Raw genomic sequence first — 19,301 nt, 5'->3', positions numbered from 1 at the left:
GGATTTTTCCCGGGTTTCCGCTATAATAGTGTATTTCGGGAACTGCCTCTACTAATAAATGTGAGCTTATGGCTGACAGTAGAAAGATAGTCCCGAAGAATCATTCCAGAACACGATTTGCAAAACAGCTAAGCAACATGTATTTTTTCGAAGCCTCTGCACCTGCACTGTAATAACAGATGTGCAGAGTGTATGCATCTAACATCTCGTTCCCGGCACGCTTAGTCAACCTCCTGACCGAGCACGGTCCATGTGAACTAGTGAAGGGAATGGAACACAAAATCACACCTTCGATCGATCGATTCCCTTCAGCAACCGAACCGGACGATGGGGCACACTTCATTACGGGGCCATATATTTTCGCAAACCATCACCCTACTCCGCTCGAGCGTCGTTTATCGTTGTGCGAAAAATGAAGCGAAAAACGCTTCGAACGGCCCCGGGGTCTGCTCTTTCAATCGGAAGACCCACCTACGTTGAAGGGCTATTAATTTATTAATCCATAATCAAGCCCGCCGTAAATCTTGCTCGCAAGTGAACATTTTTTTTTCTCGCATTATTCACACCCATATTCGCACCGATGTGATAGAACCCGCTCATCATGTAATTCATCATATCACGCTCGGTAGTTGTGCGGTGGGCTTTGTGGGACCGTTGAGCAGCCAGCACCTTCAACTAGCAGTTGGCAATGGTAATCAACACCGATACAATTCCGTTTAGGTACTTTTACGACTCTCGAATGATGTGGTTAAAGGAACACCTGTTGTTGCTGCTCAGAATGAAACGGTTTAGTCTCATTGGTCTACAAAATTGAAAAGGAGTTCAGTGGAGGATCAATCCCCTTGGAGGCCCAGGGCGGAATTATAGTTGGGGCCACTAATTTTAAAAACGATGCAGGAGGGAAGGATGACATTGAGGGGACGTGAAATGAGACAAGGCGAAAAGCGCAATAAGAAGGGGCCTACTTCGCCTGCCGTTTGATCCGCCGCCCCTTATCATCTTCTTCAAATGGTCCGTCAGGGCCATCACAATTCGAATACAATATCGGAACCGGCTATATCACCACCAACACCAGTTACCACTGTACCTGTACTCTTCTAAATGGAGCTACAATCATACGTGCGCCAACTTCGAGAAGCTGCACGTGGTGGAATTTACAACTACAGCATCCAAGGAGCACTTTGCCATCGAATTGGTTCGCTCGCTGTCAGCGACGGATCAAACGGTAGACGGAGTAGGCGGTCGCCTTGGGCCTCGCCGTGTTGGGGGCCCCAAACAACTTGTGCCGATGGTGCGATTTTTGGAAATTTTGCAGCAAAGTTAATTTATAGCATAACATCTAATTAAAAAGGTAGAAAATTGGCTATCCTTGGTTAGAAATTTTTTTTTTATTTGATTAGCTATATCGGCCCGGTTACACGGCTACGCAAGAGAAGTATGCAGTGTATTCAAACTCCTTCTTCTTTATCGGCACGACATCTTTAGGATGCTTAAGCCTACCATTTCTAGTTTTTTTTTTAAATTTATTTACCCGTAGGATAGTCAGTGCTGCGTACGGAGGTTTGGTGGTCCAAATGAAATTTTTCCGTGGTCCTATCTTGTACAGACCGACTGCGCTACCAATACACCATCTGGCCGCCCCGTGAACCCTTATATGCCCCTTTTGCTTCAACCTATTCATGTATTCTATTTCTTGAACGGGATTTTTTCATCTGTTCGTAAATGATCCTACCGTTAGATGCTAGAATAGAAACCTTGCTTGTTTTCACTTCCGCAATATTTGCAAGCTATTGCCATTGCGATACTCGTGGTGTGGTATTGTTTTCTCTCCCCCATTGAACCGTGAAAATGTCCATCCTGCGTGTTTCGAAACAGTATTGTGGTGGAGTATTGTGTTTAGTATTTCGATTGTCACAATTTCTGCAAGTTTGCAAGCCGGTAATGATGTTATAATTGACACAATCTGTCAGTGTACTACGACATAGCTAGCATTGTCATAGAATATGAATAAAATCATATTGCAATCGTTAGAACTTTCTTTTCCGATTTTCCGAACACGAAAAAAGATACTTAAAGAAACAAAGTATGCATTGATATAAAAACGATGTATTCAGTGACGAATACATCTTGGCCGCCATTTTGGCCGCCATCTTGGCCGCCATCTTGTCCGCCATCTTGGCCGCCATCTTGGCCGCCATCTTGGCCGCCATCTTGGCCGCCATCTTGTCCGCCATCTTGTCCGCCATCTTGACCGCCATCTTGTCCGCCATCTTGGCCGCCATTTTGGCCGCCTTCTTGTGTCTGCCGTCTTGCCGCCATCTTGTCCGCCATCTTGGCAGCCATCTTGTCCGCCATCTTGGCCGCCATCTTGTCCGCCATTTTGGCCGCCATCTTCGCCGCCATCTTGTCCGCCATCTTGGCCGCCATCTTGTCCGCCATCTTGTCCGCCATCTTGTCCGCCATCTTGGCAGCCATCTTGTCTGCCATCTTGTCCGCCATCTTGGCCGCCATCTTGGCCGCCATCTTGTCCGCCATCTTGTCCGCCATCTTGGCCACCATCTTGGCCGCCATGTTGTCCGCCATCTTATCCGCCATCTTGTCCGCCATCTTGTCCGCCATTTTGGCCGCCATCTTGGTCGCCATCTTGGCCGCCATCTTGTCCGCCATCTTGTCCGCCATCTTGTGTCTGCCATCTTGTCCGCCATCTTGTGTCCGCCATCTTGGCCGCCATCTTGTCCGCCATCTTGTCCGCCATCTTGGCCGCCATCTTGTGTCCGCCATCTTGGCCGCCATCTTGTCCGCCATCTTGACCGCCATCTTGGCCGCCATCTTGTCCGCCATCTTGGCCGCCATCTTGTGTCCGCTATCTAGTCCGCCATCTTGTCCACCAGCTTGGCCGCCATCTTGGCCCTATCTTGTGTCCGCCATCTTGGCCGCCATCTTGTCCGCCATCTTGTCCGCCATCTTGTGTCCGCCATCTTGGCCGCCATCTTGTCCGCCATCTTGGCCGCCATCTTGGCCGCCATCTTGTCCGCCATCTTGTCCGCCATCTTGGCCGCCATCTTGTGTCCGCCATCTTGGCCGCCATCTTGTCCGCCATCTTGTCCGCCATCTTGGCTGCCATCTTGGCCGCCATCTTGTGTCCGCCATCTTGTCCGCCATCTTGTCCGCCATCTTGGCCGCCATCTTAGCCGCCATCTTGTGTCCGCCATCTTGGCCGCCATCTTGTCCGCCATCTTGTCCGCCATCTTGTCCGCCATCTTGTCCGCCATCTTGGCCGCCATCTTGTGTCCGCCATCTTGGCCGCCATCTTGTGTCCGCCATCTTGTCCGCCATCTTGTCCGCCATCTTGGCCGCCATCTTGTGTTCGCCATCTTGTCCGCCATCTTGTCCGCCATCTTGGCCGCCATCTTGTGTCCGCCATCTTGTCCGCCATCTTGGCCACCATCTTGTCCGCCATCTTGGCCGCCATCTTGGCCACCATCTTGTCCGCCATCTTGTCCGCCATCTTGTCCGCCATCTTGGCCGCCATCTTGTCCGCCATCTTGTCCGCCATCTTGTGTCCGCCATCTTGGCCGCCATCTTGGCCGCCATCTTGTCCGCCATCTTGGCCGCCATCTTGTGTCCGCCATCTTGTCCGCCATCTTGGCCGCCATCTTGGCCGCCATCTTGTCCGCCATCTTGGCCACCATCTTGTCCGCCATCTTGGCCGCCATCTTGGCCACCATCTTGTTCGCCATCTTGGCCGCCATCTTGTCCGCCATCTTGGCCGCCATCTTGGCCGCCATCTTGTCCGCCATCTTGTGTCCGCCATCTTGGCCGCCATCTTGTCCGCCATCTTGTCCGCCATCTTGGCCGCCATCTTGGCCGCCATCTTGTCCGCCATTTAGTCCGCCATCTTGTCCGCCATTTTGTCCGCCATCTTGGCCGCCATCTTGTGTCCGCCATCTTGTCCGCCATCTTGTCCGCCATCTTGTCCGCCATCTTGTCCGCTATCTTGTCCGCCATCTTGGCCGCCATCTTGGCCGCCATCTTGTGTCCGCCATCTTGTCCGCCATCTTGTCCGCCATCTTGTCCGCCATCTTGTCCGCCATCTTGTCCGCCATCTTGTGTCCGCCATCTTGTCCGCCATTTTGGCCGCCATCTTGTCCGCCATCTTGTGTCCGCCATCTTGTCCGCCATCTTGGCCACCATCTTGTCCGCCATCTTGTCCGCCATCTTGGCCGCCATCTTGTCCGCCATCTTGGCTGCCATCTTGGCCGCCATCTTGTGTCCGCCATCTTGTCCGCCATCTTGGCCGCCATTTTGGCCGCCATCTTGGCCGCCATCTTGGCCGCCATCTTGTCCGCCATCTTGGCCGCCATCTTGTGTCCGCTATCTTGGCCGCCATCTTTTCCGCCAGCTTGTCCGCCATTTTGTCCGCCATCTTGGCCGCCATCTTGGCCGCCATCTTGGCCGCCATCTTGGCTGCCATCTTGTGTCCGCCATCTTGTCCGCCATCTTGGCCGCCATCTTGTCCGCCATCTTGGCCGCCATCTTGTGTCCGCCATCTTGGCCGCCATCTTGTCCGCCATCTTAGCCACCATCTTGTGTCCGCCATCTTGTCCGCCATTTTGGCCGCCATCTTGTCCGCCGTCTTGTCCGCCATCTTGGCCGCCATCTTGTCCGCCATCTTGTCCGCCATCTTGTCCGCCATCTTGTCCGCCATCTTGTCCGCCATCTTGCCCGCCATTTTGTCCGCCATCTTGGCCGCCATCTTGTGTCCGCCATCTTGTCCGCCATCTTGGCCGCCATCTTGTGTCCGCCATCTTGTCCGCCATCTTGTCCGCCATCTTGGCTGCCATCTTGTGTCCGCCATCTTGTCCGCCATCTTGTCCGCCATCTTGGCCGCCATCTTGGCCGCCAACTTGGCCGCCATCTTGTCCGCCATCTTGTACGCCATTTTGTCCGCCATCTTGGCCGCCATCTTGTGTCCGCCATCTTGTCCGCCATCTTGTCCGCCATCTTGTCCGCCATCTTGTCCGCCATCTTGGCCGCCATCTTGTCCGCCATCTTGTCCGCCATCTTGGCCGCCATCTTGGGCGCCATTTTGGCCGCCATCTTGGCCGCCATCTTGTCCGCCATCTTGTCCGCCATCTTGGCCGCCATCTTGTGTCCGCCATCTTGGCCGCCATCTTGTCCGCCATCTTGTCCGCCATCTTGGCCGCCATCTTGGCCGCCATCTTGTCCGCCATCTTGGCCGCCATCTTGGCCGCCATCTTGGCCGCCATCTTAGCCGCCATCTTGTGTCCGCCATCTTGTCCGCCATCTTGTCCGCCATCTTGTCCGCCATCTTGGCCGCCATCTTGGCCGCCATCTTGGCCGCCATCTTGGCCGCCATCTTGTGTCCGCCATCTTGGCCGCCATCTTGGCCGCCATCTTGTGTCCGCCATCTTGGCCGCCATCTTGTCCGCCATCCTGGCCGCCATCTTGGCCGCCATCTTGTGTCCGCCATATTGGCCGCCATCTTGTCCGCCATCTTGTCCGCCATCTTGGCCGCCATCTTGTGTCCGCCATCTTGTCCGCCATCTTGTCCGCCATCTTGGACACCATCTTGTCCGCCATCTTGGCCGCCATCTTGTCCGCCATCTTGTCCGCCATCTTGTCCGCCATCTTGTCCGCCATCTTGTCCGCCATCTTGTCCGCCATCTTGTGTCCGCCATCTTGTCCGCCATCTTGTCCGCCATCTTGTCCGCCATCTTGGCCGCCATCTTGTGTCCGCCATCTTGGCCGCCATCTTGGCCCCCATCTTGTCCGCCATCTTAGCCGCCATCTTGTGTCCGCCATCTTGTCCGCCATCTTGTCCGCCATTTTGGCCGCCATCTTGTCCGCCATCTTGGCCGCCATCTTGTGTCCGCCATCTTGGTCGCCATCTTGTCCGCCATCTTGTCCGCCATCTTGTCCACCATCTTGGCCGCCATCTTGGCCGCCATCTTGTCCGCCATCTTGTCCGCCATCTTGGCCACCATCTTGTCCGCCATCTTGTCCGCCATCTTGGCCGCCATCTTGTCCGCCATCTTGGCCGCCATCTTGGCCGCCATCTTGGCCGCCATCTTGTCCGCCATCTTGTCCGCCATCTTGTCCGCCATCTTGGCCGCCATCTTGTCCGCCATCTTGGCCGCCATCTTGTGTCCGCCATCTTGTCCGCCATCTTGTCCGCCATCTTGTCCGCCATCTTGTCCGCCATCTTGGCCGCCATCTTGTGTCCGCCATCTTGGCCGCCATCTTGGCCGCCATCTTGTGTCCGCCATCTTGGCCGCCATCTTGTCCGCCATCTTGTCCGCCATCTTGTCCGCCATCTTGGCCGCCATCGTTTTCCGCCATCTTAGCCGCCATCTTGGCCGCCATCTTGTCCGCCATCTTGTCCGCCATTTTGTCCGCCATCTTGGCCGCCATCTTGGCCGCCATCTTGGCCGCCATCTTGTCCGCCATCTTGTCCGCCATCTTGTCCGCCATCTTGGCCGCCATCTTGTGTCCGCCATTTTGGCCGCCATCTTGGCCGCCATCTTGTCCGCCATCTTGGCCGCCATCTTGTCCGCCATCTTGGCCGCCATCTTGTGTCCGCCATCTTGGCCGCCATCTTGTCCGCCATCTTGTCCGCCATCTTGTCCGCCATCTTGGCCGCCATCTTGTGTCCGCCATCTTGGCCGCCATCTTGGCCGCCATCTTGTGTCCGCCATCTTGGCCGCCATCTTGTCCGCCATCTTGTCCGCCATCTTGGCCGCCATCTTGGCCGCCATCTTAGCCGCCAGCTTGGCCGCCATCTTGTGTCCGTAATCTTGTCCGCCATTTTGTCCGCCATCTTGGCCGCCATCTTGGCCGCCATCTTGGCCGCCATCTTGTCCGCCATCTTGGCCGCCATCTTGTCCGCCATCTTGGCCGCCATCTTGGCCGCCATCTTGTCCGCCATCTTGGCCGCCATCTTGTCCGCCATCTTGTCCGCCATCTTGGCCGCCATCTTGTGTCCGCCATCTTGGCCGCCATCTTGGCCGCCATCTTGTGTCCGCCATCTTGGCCGCCATCTTGTCCGCCATCTTGTCCGCCATCTTGTCCGCCATCTTGGCCGCCATCTTAGCCGCCATGTTGGCCGCCATCTTGTGTCCGCCATCTTGTCCGCCATTTTGTCCGCCATCTTGGCCGCCATCTTGGCCGCCATCTTGTCCGCCATCTTGGCCGCCATCTTGTTCGCCATCTTGTCCGCCATCTTGGCCGCCATCTTGTGTCCGCCATTTTGGCCGCCATCTTGGCCGCCATCTTGTCCGCCATCTTGTCCGCCATCTTGGCCGCCATCTTGTGTCCGCCATCTTGGCCGCCATCTTGTCCGCCATTTTGTCCGCCATCTTGGCCGCCATCTTGGCCGCCATCTTGTCCGCCATCTTGGCCGCCATCTTGGCCGCCATCTTAGCCGCCATCTTGTGTCCGCCATCTTGGTCGCCATCTTGTCCGCCATCTTGTCCACCATCTTGGCCGCCATCTTGGCCGCCATCTTGTCCGCCATCTTGTCCGCCATCTTGGCCACCATCTTGTCCGCCATCTTGTCCGCCATCTTGGCCGCCATCTTGTCCGCCATCTTGTCCGCCATCTTGTCCGCCATCTTGGCCGCCATCTTGGCCGCCATCTTGTCTGCCATCTTGTCCGCCATCTTGTCCGCCATCTTGGCCGCCATCTTGTCCGCCATCTTGTCCGCCATCTTGGCCGCCATCTTGGCCGCCATGTTGTCCGCCATCTTATCCGCCATCTTGTCCGCCATCTTGTCCGCCATTTTGGCCGCCATCTTGGTCGCCATCTTGGCCGCCATCTTGTCCGCCATCTTGTCCGCCATCTTGTCCGCCATCTTGTGTCTGCCATCTTGTCCGCCATCTTGTGTCCGCCATCTTGGCCGCCATCTTGTCCGCCATCTTGTGTCCGCCATCTTGGCCGCCATCTTGTCCGCCATCTTGTCCGCCATCTTGGCCGCCATCTTGGCCGCCATCTTGTCCGCCATTTTGGCCGCCATCTTGTGTTCGCTATCTAGTCCGCCATCTTGTCCACCAGCTTGGCCGCCATCTTGGCCCTATCTTGTGTCCGCCATCTTGGCCGCCATCTTGTCCGCCATCTTGTCCGCCATCTTGTGTCCGCCATCTTGGCCGCCATCTTGTCCGCCATCTTGGCCGCCATCTTGGCCGCCATCTTGTCCGCCATCTTGTCCGCCATCTTGGCCGCCATCTTGTGTCCGCCATCTTGGCCGCCATCTTGTCCGCCATCTTGTCCGCCATTTTGGCCGCCATCTTGGTCGCCATCTTGTCCGCCATCTTGGCCGCCATCTTGTCCGCCATCTTGGCCGCCATCTTGGCCGCCATCTTGGCCGCCATCTTGTCCGCCATCTTGGCCGCCATCTTGGCCGCCATCTTGTCCGCCATCTTGTCCGCCATCTTGGCCGCCATCTTGGCCGCCATGTTGTCCGCCATCTTATCCGCCATCTTGTCCGCCATCTTGTCCGCCATTTTGGCCGCCATCTTGGTCGCCATCTTGGCCGCCATCTTGTCCGCCATCTTGTCCGCCATCTTGTGTCTGCCATCTTGTCCGCCATCTTGTCCGCCATCTTGTCCGCCATCTTGACCGCCATCTTGTGTCCGCTATCTAGTCCGCCATCTTGTCCACCAGCTTGGCCGCCATCTTGGCCCTATCTTGTGTCCGCCATCTTGGCCGCCATCTTGTCCGCCATCTTGGCCGCCATCTTGTCCGCCATCTTGTGTCCGCCATCTTGGCCGCCATCTGGGCCGCCATCTTGGCCGCCATCTTGGCCGCCATCTTGGCCGCCATCTTGTCCGCCATCTTGTCCGCCATCTTGGCCGCCATCTTGTGTCCGCCATCTTGTCCGCCATCTTGTCCGCCATCTTGGCCGCCATCTTAGCCGCCATCTTGTGTCCGCCATCTTGGCCGCCATCTTGTCCGCCATCTTGTCCGCCATCTTGGCCGCCATCTTGTGTCCGCCATCTTGGCCGCCATCTTGTGTCCGCCATCTTGTCCGCCATCTTGTCCGCCATCTTGGCCGCCATCTTGTGTTCGCCATCTTGTCCGCCATCTTGTCCGCCATCTTGGCCGCCATCTTGTGTCCGCCATCTTGTCCGCCATCTTGGCCACCATCTTGTCCGCCATCTTGTCCGCCATCTTGGCCACCATCTTGTCCGCCATCTTGGCCGCCATCTTGTCCGCCATCTTGGCCGCCATCTTGGCCGCCATCTTGTCCGCCATCTTGTCCGCCATCTTGTGTCCGCCATCTTGGCCGCCATCTTGTCCGCCATCTTGTCCGCCATCTTGGCCGCCATCTTGTGTCCGCCATCTTGTCCGCCATCTTGGCCGCCATCTTGGCCGCCATCTTGTCCGCCATCTTGTGTCCGCCATCTTGTGTCCGCCATCTTGTGTCCGCCATCTTGTCCGCCATCTTGTCCGCCATCTTGTCCGCCATCTTGTCCGCCATCTTGTCCGCCATCTTGTCCGCCATCTTGTGTCCGTCATCTTGTCCGCCATCTTGTCCGCCATCTTGGCCGCCATCTTGGCCGCCATCTTGTCCGCCATCTTGTCCGCCATTTTGTCCGCCATCTTGTCCGCCATCTTGTCCGCCATCTTGGCCGCCATCTTGTCCGCCATCTTGTCCGCCATCTTGTGTCCGCCATCTTGGCCGCCATCTTGTCCGCCATCTTGTCCGCCATCTTGGCCGCCATCTTGTGTCCGCCATCTTGTCCGCCATCTTGGCCGCCATCTTGGCCGCCATCTTGTCCGCCAACTTGGCCGCCATCTTGTGTCCGCCATCTTGTGTCCGCCATCTTGTCCGCCATCTTGTCCGCCATCTTGTCCGCCATCTTGTGTCCGCCATCTTGTCCGCCATCTTGTCCGCCATCTTGGCCGCCATCTTGGCCGCCATCTTGTCCGCCATCTTGTCCGCCATTTTGTCCGCCATCTTGGCCGCCATTTTGTCCGCCATCTTGTCCGCCATTTTGTCCGCCATCTTGGCCGCCATTTTGTCCGCCATCTTGTCCGCCATCTTGGCCGCCATCTTGTGTCCGCCATCTTGTCCGCCATCTTGTCCGCCATCTTGTCCGCTATCTTGTCCGCCATCTTGGCCGCCATCTTGGCCGCCATCTTGTGTCCGCCATCTTGTCCGCCATCTTGTCCGCCATCTTGTCCGTCATCTTGTCCGCCATCTTGGCCGCCATTTTGTCCGCCATCTTGTGTCCGCCATCTTGTCCGCCATCTTGGCCACCATCTTGTCCGCCATCTTGTCCGCCATATTGGCCGCCATCTTGTCCGCCATCTTGGCTGCCATCTTGGCCGCCAACTTGTGTCCGCCATCTTGTCCGCCATCTTGGTCGCCATTTTGGCCGCCATCTTGGCCGCCATCTTGGCCGCCATCTTGTCCGCCATCTTGGCCGCCATCTTGTCCGCCATCTTGGCCGCCATCTTGGCCGCCATCTTGTGTCCGCCATCTTGTCCGCCATCTTGTCCGCCATCTTGTCCGCCATCTTGGCCGCCATCTTGTGTCCGCCATCTTGGCCGCCATCTTGTCCGCCATCTTGTACGCCATCTTGTCCGCCATCTTGGCCGCCATCTTGTCCGCCATCTTGGCCGCCATCTTGTGTCCGCCATCTTGTACGCCATATTGTCCGCCATCTTGTCCGCCATCTTGTCCGCCATCTTGGCCGCCATCTTGTGTCCGCCATCTTGTCCGCCATCTTGTGTCCGCCATCTTGTCCGCCATCTTGTCCGCCATCTTGTCCGCCATCTTCGCCGCCATCTTGGCCGCCATCTTGTCCGCCATCTTGGCCGCCATCTTGTGTCCGCCATCTTGTCCGCCATTTTGGCCGCCATCTTGTCCGCCATCTTGGCCGCCATCTTGTGTCCGCCATCTTGTCCGCCATCTTGGCCACCATCTTGTCCGCCATCTTGTCCGCCATCTTGTCCGCCATCTTGGCCGCCATCTTGTCCGCCATCTTGGCCGCCATCTTGTCCGCCATCTTGTCCGCCATCTTGTGTCCGCCATCTTGTCCGCCATCTTGGCCGCCATCTTGGCCGCCATCTTGGCCGCCATCTTGTGTCCGCCATCTTGGCCGCCATCTTTTCCGCCATCTTGTCCGCCATTTTGTCCGCCATCTTGGCCGCCATCTTGGCCGCCATCTTGGCCGCCATCTTGGCCGCCATCTTGGCCGCCATCTTGGCCGCCATCTTGTGTCCGCCATCTTGTCCGCCATCTTGGCCGCCATCTTGGCCGCCATCTTGTCCGCCATCTTGGCCGCCATCTTGGCCGCCATCTTGGCCACCATCTTGGCCGCCATCTTAGCCGCCATCTTGGTCGCCATCTTGTCCGTCATCTTGGCCGCCATCTTGTCCGCCATCTTGGTCGCCATCTTGTCCGCCATCTTGTGTCCGCCATCTTGTCCGCCATCTTGTCCGCCATCTTGTCCGCCATCTTGTGTCCGCCATCTTTGCCGCCATCTTGTGTCCGCCATCTTGTCCGCCATCTTGGCCGCCATCTTGTCCGCCATCTTGGCCGCCATCTTGGCTGCCATCTTGTGTCCGCCATCTTGTCCGCCATTTTGGCCGCCATCTTGTACGCCTTCTTGGCCGCCATCTTGTGTCCGCCATCTTGTCCGCCATCTTGGCCACCATCTTGTCCGCCATTTTGTACGCCATCTTGTCCGCCATCTTGGCCGCCATCTTGGCCGCCATCTTGTCCGCCATCTTGGCCGCCATCTTGTGTCCGCCATCTTGGCCGCCATCTTGTGTCCGCCATCTTGTCCGCCATCTTGTCCGCCATCTTGGCCGCCATCTTGTCCGCCATCTTGGTCGCCATCTTGTCCGCCATCTTGTGTCCGCCATCTTGTCCGCCATCTTGTCCGCCATCTTGTCCGCCATTTTGTCCGCCATCTTGGCCGCCATCTTGTGTCCGCCATCTTGGCCGCCATCTTGTCCGCCATCTTGTCCGCCATCTTGTCCGCCATCTTGGCCGCCATCTTGGCCGCCATCTTGGCCGCCATCTTGTGTCCGCCATCTTGTCCGCCATTTTGGCCGCCATCTTGTCCGTCATCTTGGCCGCCATCTTGTGTCCGCCATCTTGTCCGCCATCTTGTCCGCAACTTTGGCCGCCATCTTGTCCGCCATCTTGGCCGCCATCTTGGCCGCCATCTTGTGTCCGCCATCTTGGCCGCCATCTTGTCCGCCATCTTGGCCGCCATCTTGGCCGCCATCTTGTGTCCGCCATCTTGTCCGCCATCTTGTCCGCCATCTTGTCCGCCATCTTGTCCGCCATCTTGGCCGCCATCTTGTCCACCATCTTGTCCGCCATCTTGTCCGCCATCTTGGCCGCCATCTTGGCCGCCATCTTGTGTCCGCCATCTTGTCCGCCATCTTGGCCGCCATCTTGTCCGCCATCTTGTCCGCCATCTTGGCCGCCATCTTGTGTCCGCCATCTTGGCCGCCATCTTGTCCGCCATCTTGTCCGCCATCTTGTCCGCCATCTTGGCCGCCATCTTGTCCGCCATCTTGGGCGCCATCTTGGTCTCCATTTTGTCCGCCATCTTGGCCGCCATCTTGTCCGCCATCTTGGCCGCCATCTTGTCCGCCATCTTGTCCGCCATCTTGTCCGCCATCTTGTCCGCCATCTTGGCCGCCATCTTGTCCGCCATCTTGGCCGCCATGTTGTCCGCCATTTTGGCCGCCAACTTGTGTCCGCCATCTTGTCCGCCATCTTGGCCGCCATCTTGGCCGCCATCTTGTCCGCCATCTTGGCCTCCATCTTGGCCGCCATCTTGTCCGCCATCTTGTCCGCCATCTTGTCCGCCATCTTGTCCGCCATCTTGGCCGCCATCTTGTCCGCCATCTTGGCCGCCATCTTGGCCGCCATCTTGGCCGCCATCTTGTGTCCGCCATCTTGGCCGCCATCTTGTCCACCATCTTGTCCGCCATCTTGGCCGCCATCTTGGCCGCCATCTTGGCCGCCATCTTGTGTCCGCCATCTTGGCCGCCATCTTGTCCACCATCTTGTCCGCCATCTTGGCCGCCATCTTGTGTCCGCCATCTTGTCCGCCATCTTGGCCGCCATCTTGGCCGCCATCTTGTCCGCCATCTTGTCCGCCATTTTGGCCGCCATCTTGTGTCCGCCATCTTGTCCGTCATCTTGGCCGCCATCTTGGCCGCCATCTTGTCCGCCATCTTGGCCGCCATCTTGTCCGCCATCTTGGTCGCCATCTTGTCCGCCATCTTGGCCGCCATCTTGTCCGCCATCTTGGTCGCCATCTTGTCCGCCATCTTGGCCGCCATCTTGGTCGCCATCTTGTCCGCCATCTTGACCGCCATCTTGTCCGCCATCTTGGTCGCCATCTTGTCCGCCATCTTGGCCGTTATCTTGGTCGCCATCTTGTCCGCCATCTTGTCCGCCATCTTGGCCGCCATCTTGGCCGCCATCTTGTCCACCATCTTGGCCGCCATCTTGTCCGCCATCTTGGCCGCCATCTCTGTGGGGAAGGGGGGAGGGGGATGGAAGATGTTACCTCTTGAACAACATGCTCTCCTGGTATCGGAAATCTTAAAACAGCTGGTTTGTATGAAAATTTAGTGTTTAAACATTGCATACCTTACGGCGGAAAATTGGTTGCAAAGTTAGTGTATAATTATTGCATACCTTTCGGCGGAAAGTTGGTTGCAAAGGTAGTGTATAAACATTGCATACCTTACGGCGCAGTACCAGGAGCTACCTCTTCCGTGGATGCTCTCCTGGTACTATATATTCGGAAACTGGTAGTTTTCGAATAAATTTTGCTCCACCAACGGGAAAGTTAGTGTTTAAACATTGCATACTTTTCGGCGGTTTTCGAGCAAAATTGCTGCAAAATTTTACTCGTCCCACGGGAAAGTTAGTGTTTAAATATTGCATACCTTTCGGCGGTTTTCGACCAAAATTGCTGTACAAGGTGCTACCTCTTCCGTGGATGCTTTCCTGGTATCGGAAATCGGAAAACAGCTGGTTTTGTATGGAATTTCGTACCAACCGACGGAAAGTTTGAGCGAGAGATGAGGGATACTTTCCGTTTTATTGATATTACTTATTAGCGATCGTTCTCTCGTGTTTGATAGTATGCAATAGCAATTGTGATGGGCAAATTTGTCCCAAGCTGCAGATGTCACCTCTGGAAAAACATGCTCTCCTGGTGTCGGAAATCTGAAAACAATTGTGTGCGCGGCAACGGTATAGTGGTTTTCACAGTTGCCCAGCTGCTTCTGTCATTGGGCAAATTTGTCAGCATTTTGTCAACTCTAGTGACACATATTAATGTGAATTTCGATCGTTAGCTTGATTTTCGCGTATTAAGTTTGATGCTCCAATTTTAGGTCGGTTGTCCGTGCGTCAAGAAACCCAAGAATTTCTGGGCCGATCTCTTCGCTCATTGTGAAGACACTTGCGATCATTTCGTCACATTTACACTTGCACATTTACATCAGTATGAAACACACCAATTACAACGATTTTTCTCAAACAAACTGAGCTTTCAATGCAAAAAAACGAGACCACTTTCAGCACGCACGACAATGTTTTAGCAAGACTATTATGATAGGTTCTTCACTGAAAACATCGTTTTTATTTCAATGCATACTTGATTTCTTCAAGTATCTTTTTTCGTGCTCTTTTTTTAATTTTAATTTCGCGGCCATGATCTTCAACCGTATGGATTTCGAATTGGAAATTTTAGAACAATTTCAGTCTAACAACGATGCAAATGTTTCCGAGATTACAACAATGTAGTTTGAACAGTATTCTACACGGGGATATGATGAAGTGTTTGGACAGTTTGGGATGGGTGGACATAAGCTGAACCTACAATTCAGCTTCGAATAAGGAATAATCAAGAAAGACAGAAATGGTATTCCAAGAACCATGAAGTATCAAATATCGAACGGAAAAGAAAGTTCTAATGATTGCAATATGATTTTATTCATATTCTATGACAATACTAGCTATGTCGTAGTACACTGACAGATTGTGTCATTTATAACATCATTACCGGCTTGCAAACTTGCAGAAATTGTGACAATCGAAATACTAAACACAATACTCCACCACAATACTGTTTCGAAACACGTAGGCTGGACATTTTAACGGTTCAATCGGTGAGAGAAAACAATACCACACCACGAGTATCGCAATGGCAATAGCTTGCAAATATTGCGGAAGTGAAAATAAGCATGGTTTCTATTTTAGCATCTAACGGTAGGATCATTTACGAACAGATGAAAAAATCCCGTTCAAGAAATAGAATACATGAATAGGTTGAAGTAAAGGGGCATATAAGGGTTCACGGGGCGGCCAGATGGTGTATTGGTAGCGAAGTCGGTCTGTACAAGATAGGACCACGGAAAAAATTCATTTGGGCCACCAAACCTCCGTACGCACCACTGACTATCCTACGGGTAAATAAAGTAAAAAAAATAGAAATGGTAGGCTTAAACATCCTGAAGATGTCGTGCCGATAAAGAAGAAGGAGTTTGAATACACTGCATACTTCTCTTGCGTAGCCGTGTAACCGGGCCGATATAGCTAATCAAATGGAAACAAATGTTGTATATAACCAAGGAAGATATTTTCGATCAATTTTTTTACCATTTTAATTAGATTTAGTGCTACAAATTAACTCTGCTGTTAAATTTCCAAAAATCGCACAAGCAGCACAAATTGTTTGGGGCCCCCAACACGGCGAGGCCCAAGGCGACCGCCTACTCCGTCTACCGTTTGATCCGTCACTGAACGAGTTGCTCGTAAAAACGTTCAAACTGATTGAAAACACAAAGAATCTCATTTAGTGAGTTAATTTCAGCATAAAATCCCCTGAACTCCACTTTTACTACAAATATATCCCGATAAGCACTCTTATGTATTAATTAGAAGGAGTTAGAGAATATTAACATTGTTGAACATTTTCCAGTCAGCTTATAGAAAATCCTTTTCAAAATGTTTTCAACCAATTTTTCATCTTTTTGCTTAAATTTTGTGATATAAACTAGCTCAGCTGTCAAATTTCCAAAAACCGCGTTTCTCCGAGTCCGCGTATAAGAGGACTGGCTGTATTTTAATTTCACTGTTCGGAATAGAAAAAGTCTTCATACTTACGAGAATTGTAAATTAGCTTTAGTTTCCAATACGTTTATGCAAAGCGCATCTTTCAATTGAATTCATATTAAGTATTGTACTGGCGCTAATAGAGCGATAGTGAACGTTCCCGGTCTCTAAGTTAATTGTCATGAAATTATTGTACAGCAAGTAAAAAAAGGATGCATAATAATTAAGACAACTTGTATATACAGCTCCCGAATAACACTGGCGACTTCTGAATAAGATTGCATTGCCCAGAAGACTGGTTTACGTACGTCCCGTTGTAATCTAACCTACATCTTCGTTTTTTGGAACTCGAAAGCAACGTGCTGCTTATCGTAAATCGCCAATAGTTGCCCGTTCGGTTGATCGAATTTCTTCGACCACAGGTTGTGCAGTGACAGGAAATTTTGCTTCCAAATATCATTTTCGTATAAATAGCGTCATCTTCAAGCCGTCTCGATCACATCATTCCGTGACAGGATGAAAACGTTCGTGTTTCTGGTTGGTCTGCTGGCCGTTGTTGGCGCCGAATGGGTTGATATTGATTGGCCATCGGTGCGCCCGATCGAAGAATTCGATCACTACTGGAACCGTTTGCCAGCCGAGCTACAAATCTACCGAAGGATGCGTGGATCGCACCGTATCACCAACGGACAGGAAGCTAAACCCGGACAGTTCCCGTACCAGACCGCTTTGCTGATTGACTTTTCCGGAGGAACTGCACTTTGCGGAGGTTCCGTGTTGACCCGCAACTTTATCCTGACCGCTGCCCACTGCGTTGTGGAGCAAGCATCGACATTGGCGCTGGGTGGTGTCGCCATCATGGGAGTTCACAATCGTACCGTCCAGGAGGACTCACAGCAGCGCATTCGATTTACGTCGAGTGGGATACAGCGTCATCCGATGTACGTTTCCACCACTCTTCGGCATGATATTGCCATTGTACGGCTGGATTCGTCGATGAGTTTCACCGATCGCATCCAGCCTATCCGTCTGCCGGCTCGTTCAGACGGTCGACTTTACGGGGGGTACATCGGAACCGTGTCCGGATTCGGGCGTACCTCGGATAGCAGTTGGGCCATCTCGGCTGTGCTCAGGTACACCACCAATGGGATCATGACCAACGCAGAATGCGTTAAGCGTTGGAACTATGACACCATCTCGAACCAGAACCTGTGTATGTGGGGCACGGGTGGACGTTCTTCCTGCAATGGGGATTCCGGTGGACCACTCGCCATCCAAGATGGTGGACCGCAGCTGCAGATCGGAGTGGTGTCGTTCGTATCTGCTAGCGGGTGTGCCGTCGGTAAGCCATCGGTGTACACTCGTGTCTCCAGCTACGTGGACTGGATTGAGGCACATTCAGATTATGTTGGTCGTCCATAAATTCTGGGATTGTAATCAATAATACACCGAAATAAGCTTAAAGTGGACATTGAATAAAGGACTAATTTTGCATGAAGATGAAAGAAATAATTAAAAGAGTTTATTGAATGATCCACCAGGCGTAAAGATGTACTTTAACCAACACCTCTAGCCTTCTCTTTCCAAGTGACAATGATTGTTCAGTTGTGGCCTGCCTTTACTGATAGTATCTAATAAAAATATCCTTATTGTCCGGGTACTTCTTCACCGTTTAGCTGCTCATTTCAAACTCTCGACGGATTGATGCGATCGGACTCAGCAATCTTCATCAACTGCATTTAAAATCTGAAGAGTGATGTGGTGTCGTGAGCAAACATTCATTTCGACACTCTGGACACTTTCTTCAGATCAGCTATATCCGGAAAAAAACGATCCTCAAGATGTCTGACTTCATCGCTCCGTCATTGAGTTCGCAGTATGAACAACTCTTTGAAATCAGAATTAATTTATACTCAACTTCTTTACGTTGCCTTAATCCGTCCTATAAACGTAGCCTGTGCACAATAGGATATCTGCAATTGTTAATGCATTGACAGATGTAACTATTAAGTGACAGATGGTTAGTATAAAACATTTAGAAAATCAGTCCACTTTGTATTGAATACTCTCATTAGTAATCTTTCCTCAACACAGTTGAAATGGATGTTAAGATATTATTTTTCTTTTGTGCTTATTTATTTCAAGACATAATACAAAACGATGATTCAAGTGTAATAGTGATTCTAATATTGCAGATAACGCTTCGACATTTCCAAAATTCCTCTCTAATTAGAACTCATGTAAAATTTCAATTACGCACGAAACAAGCACTTTGCCTAAAACTTTGCCTAACAAATCCTACCCACCACCAACACATTCCAAATATTTCCTTCACGATAAGCAGCAGTGTTACTAAGGGAAACTTCCCTCGTTAATAAAAATGTCCTTACCGACCGTTGCCGTCCCGCTGGTAAATCCGAAAGACTTGCAAATATGGCTGCCGTCCGCGCCGAAGAAATGAATAGCAAATACTTTTATTGTTTTCATTTTTTCTTTCGCTTCCAAGCAAGTCCTCACGGTCCGGAAACCCCTAGCTTTCCCGGGCTGGCACTGATGATGGTCCGAGATGGTGCTGTTTTACAAAATGTAACGGTGGCATGGCAAGCATACAGCGCGAAAGGAAAAACCTCATTATTTCCATGAAGTCTTCGCCTACTCCCTGTCCACCCGGGCCGGCAGAAAATTTCCTCCCAGGCATAAGAGGCATTTCCTTTCATTTTCTCACCAGAGAACTAATACCACCTTGCGAAAGTGTCCCGATGCGCGGGAGTGTACGTGCAATTGACCAACTTCATCAGCATACACTGATGGACCGCGGGCAGAATATCGGTAGTTGTGGGAAAACCTTTGGAAAAATTAAAACAAAAAATACACAAACATTTCAAAAGTTTCCGGTACTCGGGGAAAGTATTTGGGAAAGAAAATTGCCACCCTCTCGTCCCTATTCGCTGCAGCATCGTAACGTGTCTGTGTGTAGGTGTGTTTAGCAAGCAACGGAAATGGCAGCCATATTGATTTTTTTTTGTTCCCTTCCACAACGTACATTAAAAGAGGGGTGTCATTTTTTCACCCAAACAGTCACCCAAGAACCACCCGCTGCGTTGCAGGGTGAACCTGATGAGGGTGTGAAAAGCATCCCTAGAAATGCGTTCCGGGGGCGGGTATTGAGTGGTTT

The 19,301-nt window shown here is 53.0% G+C and overlaps 1 protein-coding gene across 1 annotated transcript; it reads left to right on the top strand.

Moving 5' to 3' along the window:
- The first annotated feature begins 16,571 nt into the window (after window positions 1–16,571).
- LOC128301827 (brachyurin-like) lies at window positions 16,572–17,548 on the top strand. The gene has a single exon (XM_053038461.1). It carries the CDS (start codon window positions 16,643–16,645, stop codon window positions 17,546–17,548), a length of 906 nt encoding a protein of 301 aa, XP_052894421.1. The 5' UTR covers window positions 16,572–16,642.
- Window positions 17,549–19,301: the final 1,753 nt, after the last annotated feature.

The sequence above is a fragment of the Anopheles moucheti genome, chromosome 3 (assembly GCF_943734755.1).
Source record: "Anopheles moucheti chromosome 3, idAnoMoucSN_F20_07, whole genome shotgun sequence".
In the NCBI taxonomy this organism is placed as follows: Eukaryota; Metazoa; Arthropoda; class Insecta; order Diptera; family Culicidae; genus Anopheles; species Anopheles moucheti.
The sequence above is the reverse complement of the archived record's forward strand: the minus strand, read 5'-3'. Positions and strand labels throughout refer to the sequence as shown.

Excerpts from the sequence above, each read along its gene's own strand:
- LOC128301827 (XM_053038461.1), top strand. The coding sequence starts at position 16,643 with ATGAAAACGTTCGTGTTTCTGGTTGGTCTGCTGGCCGTTGTTGGCGCC.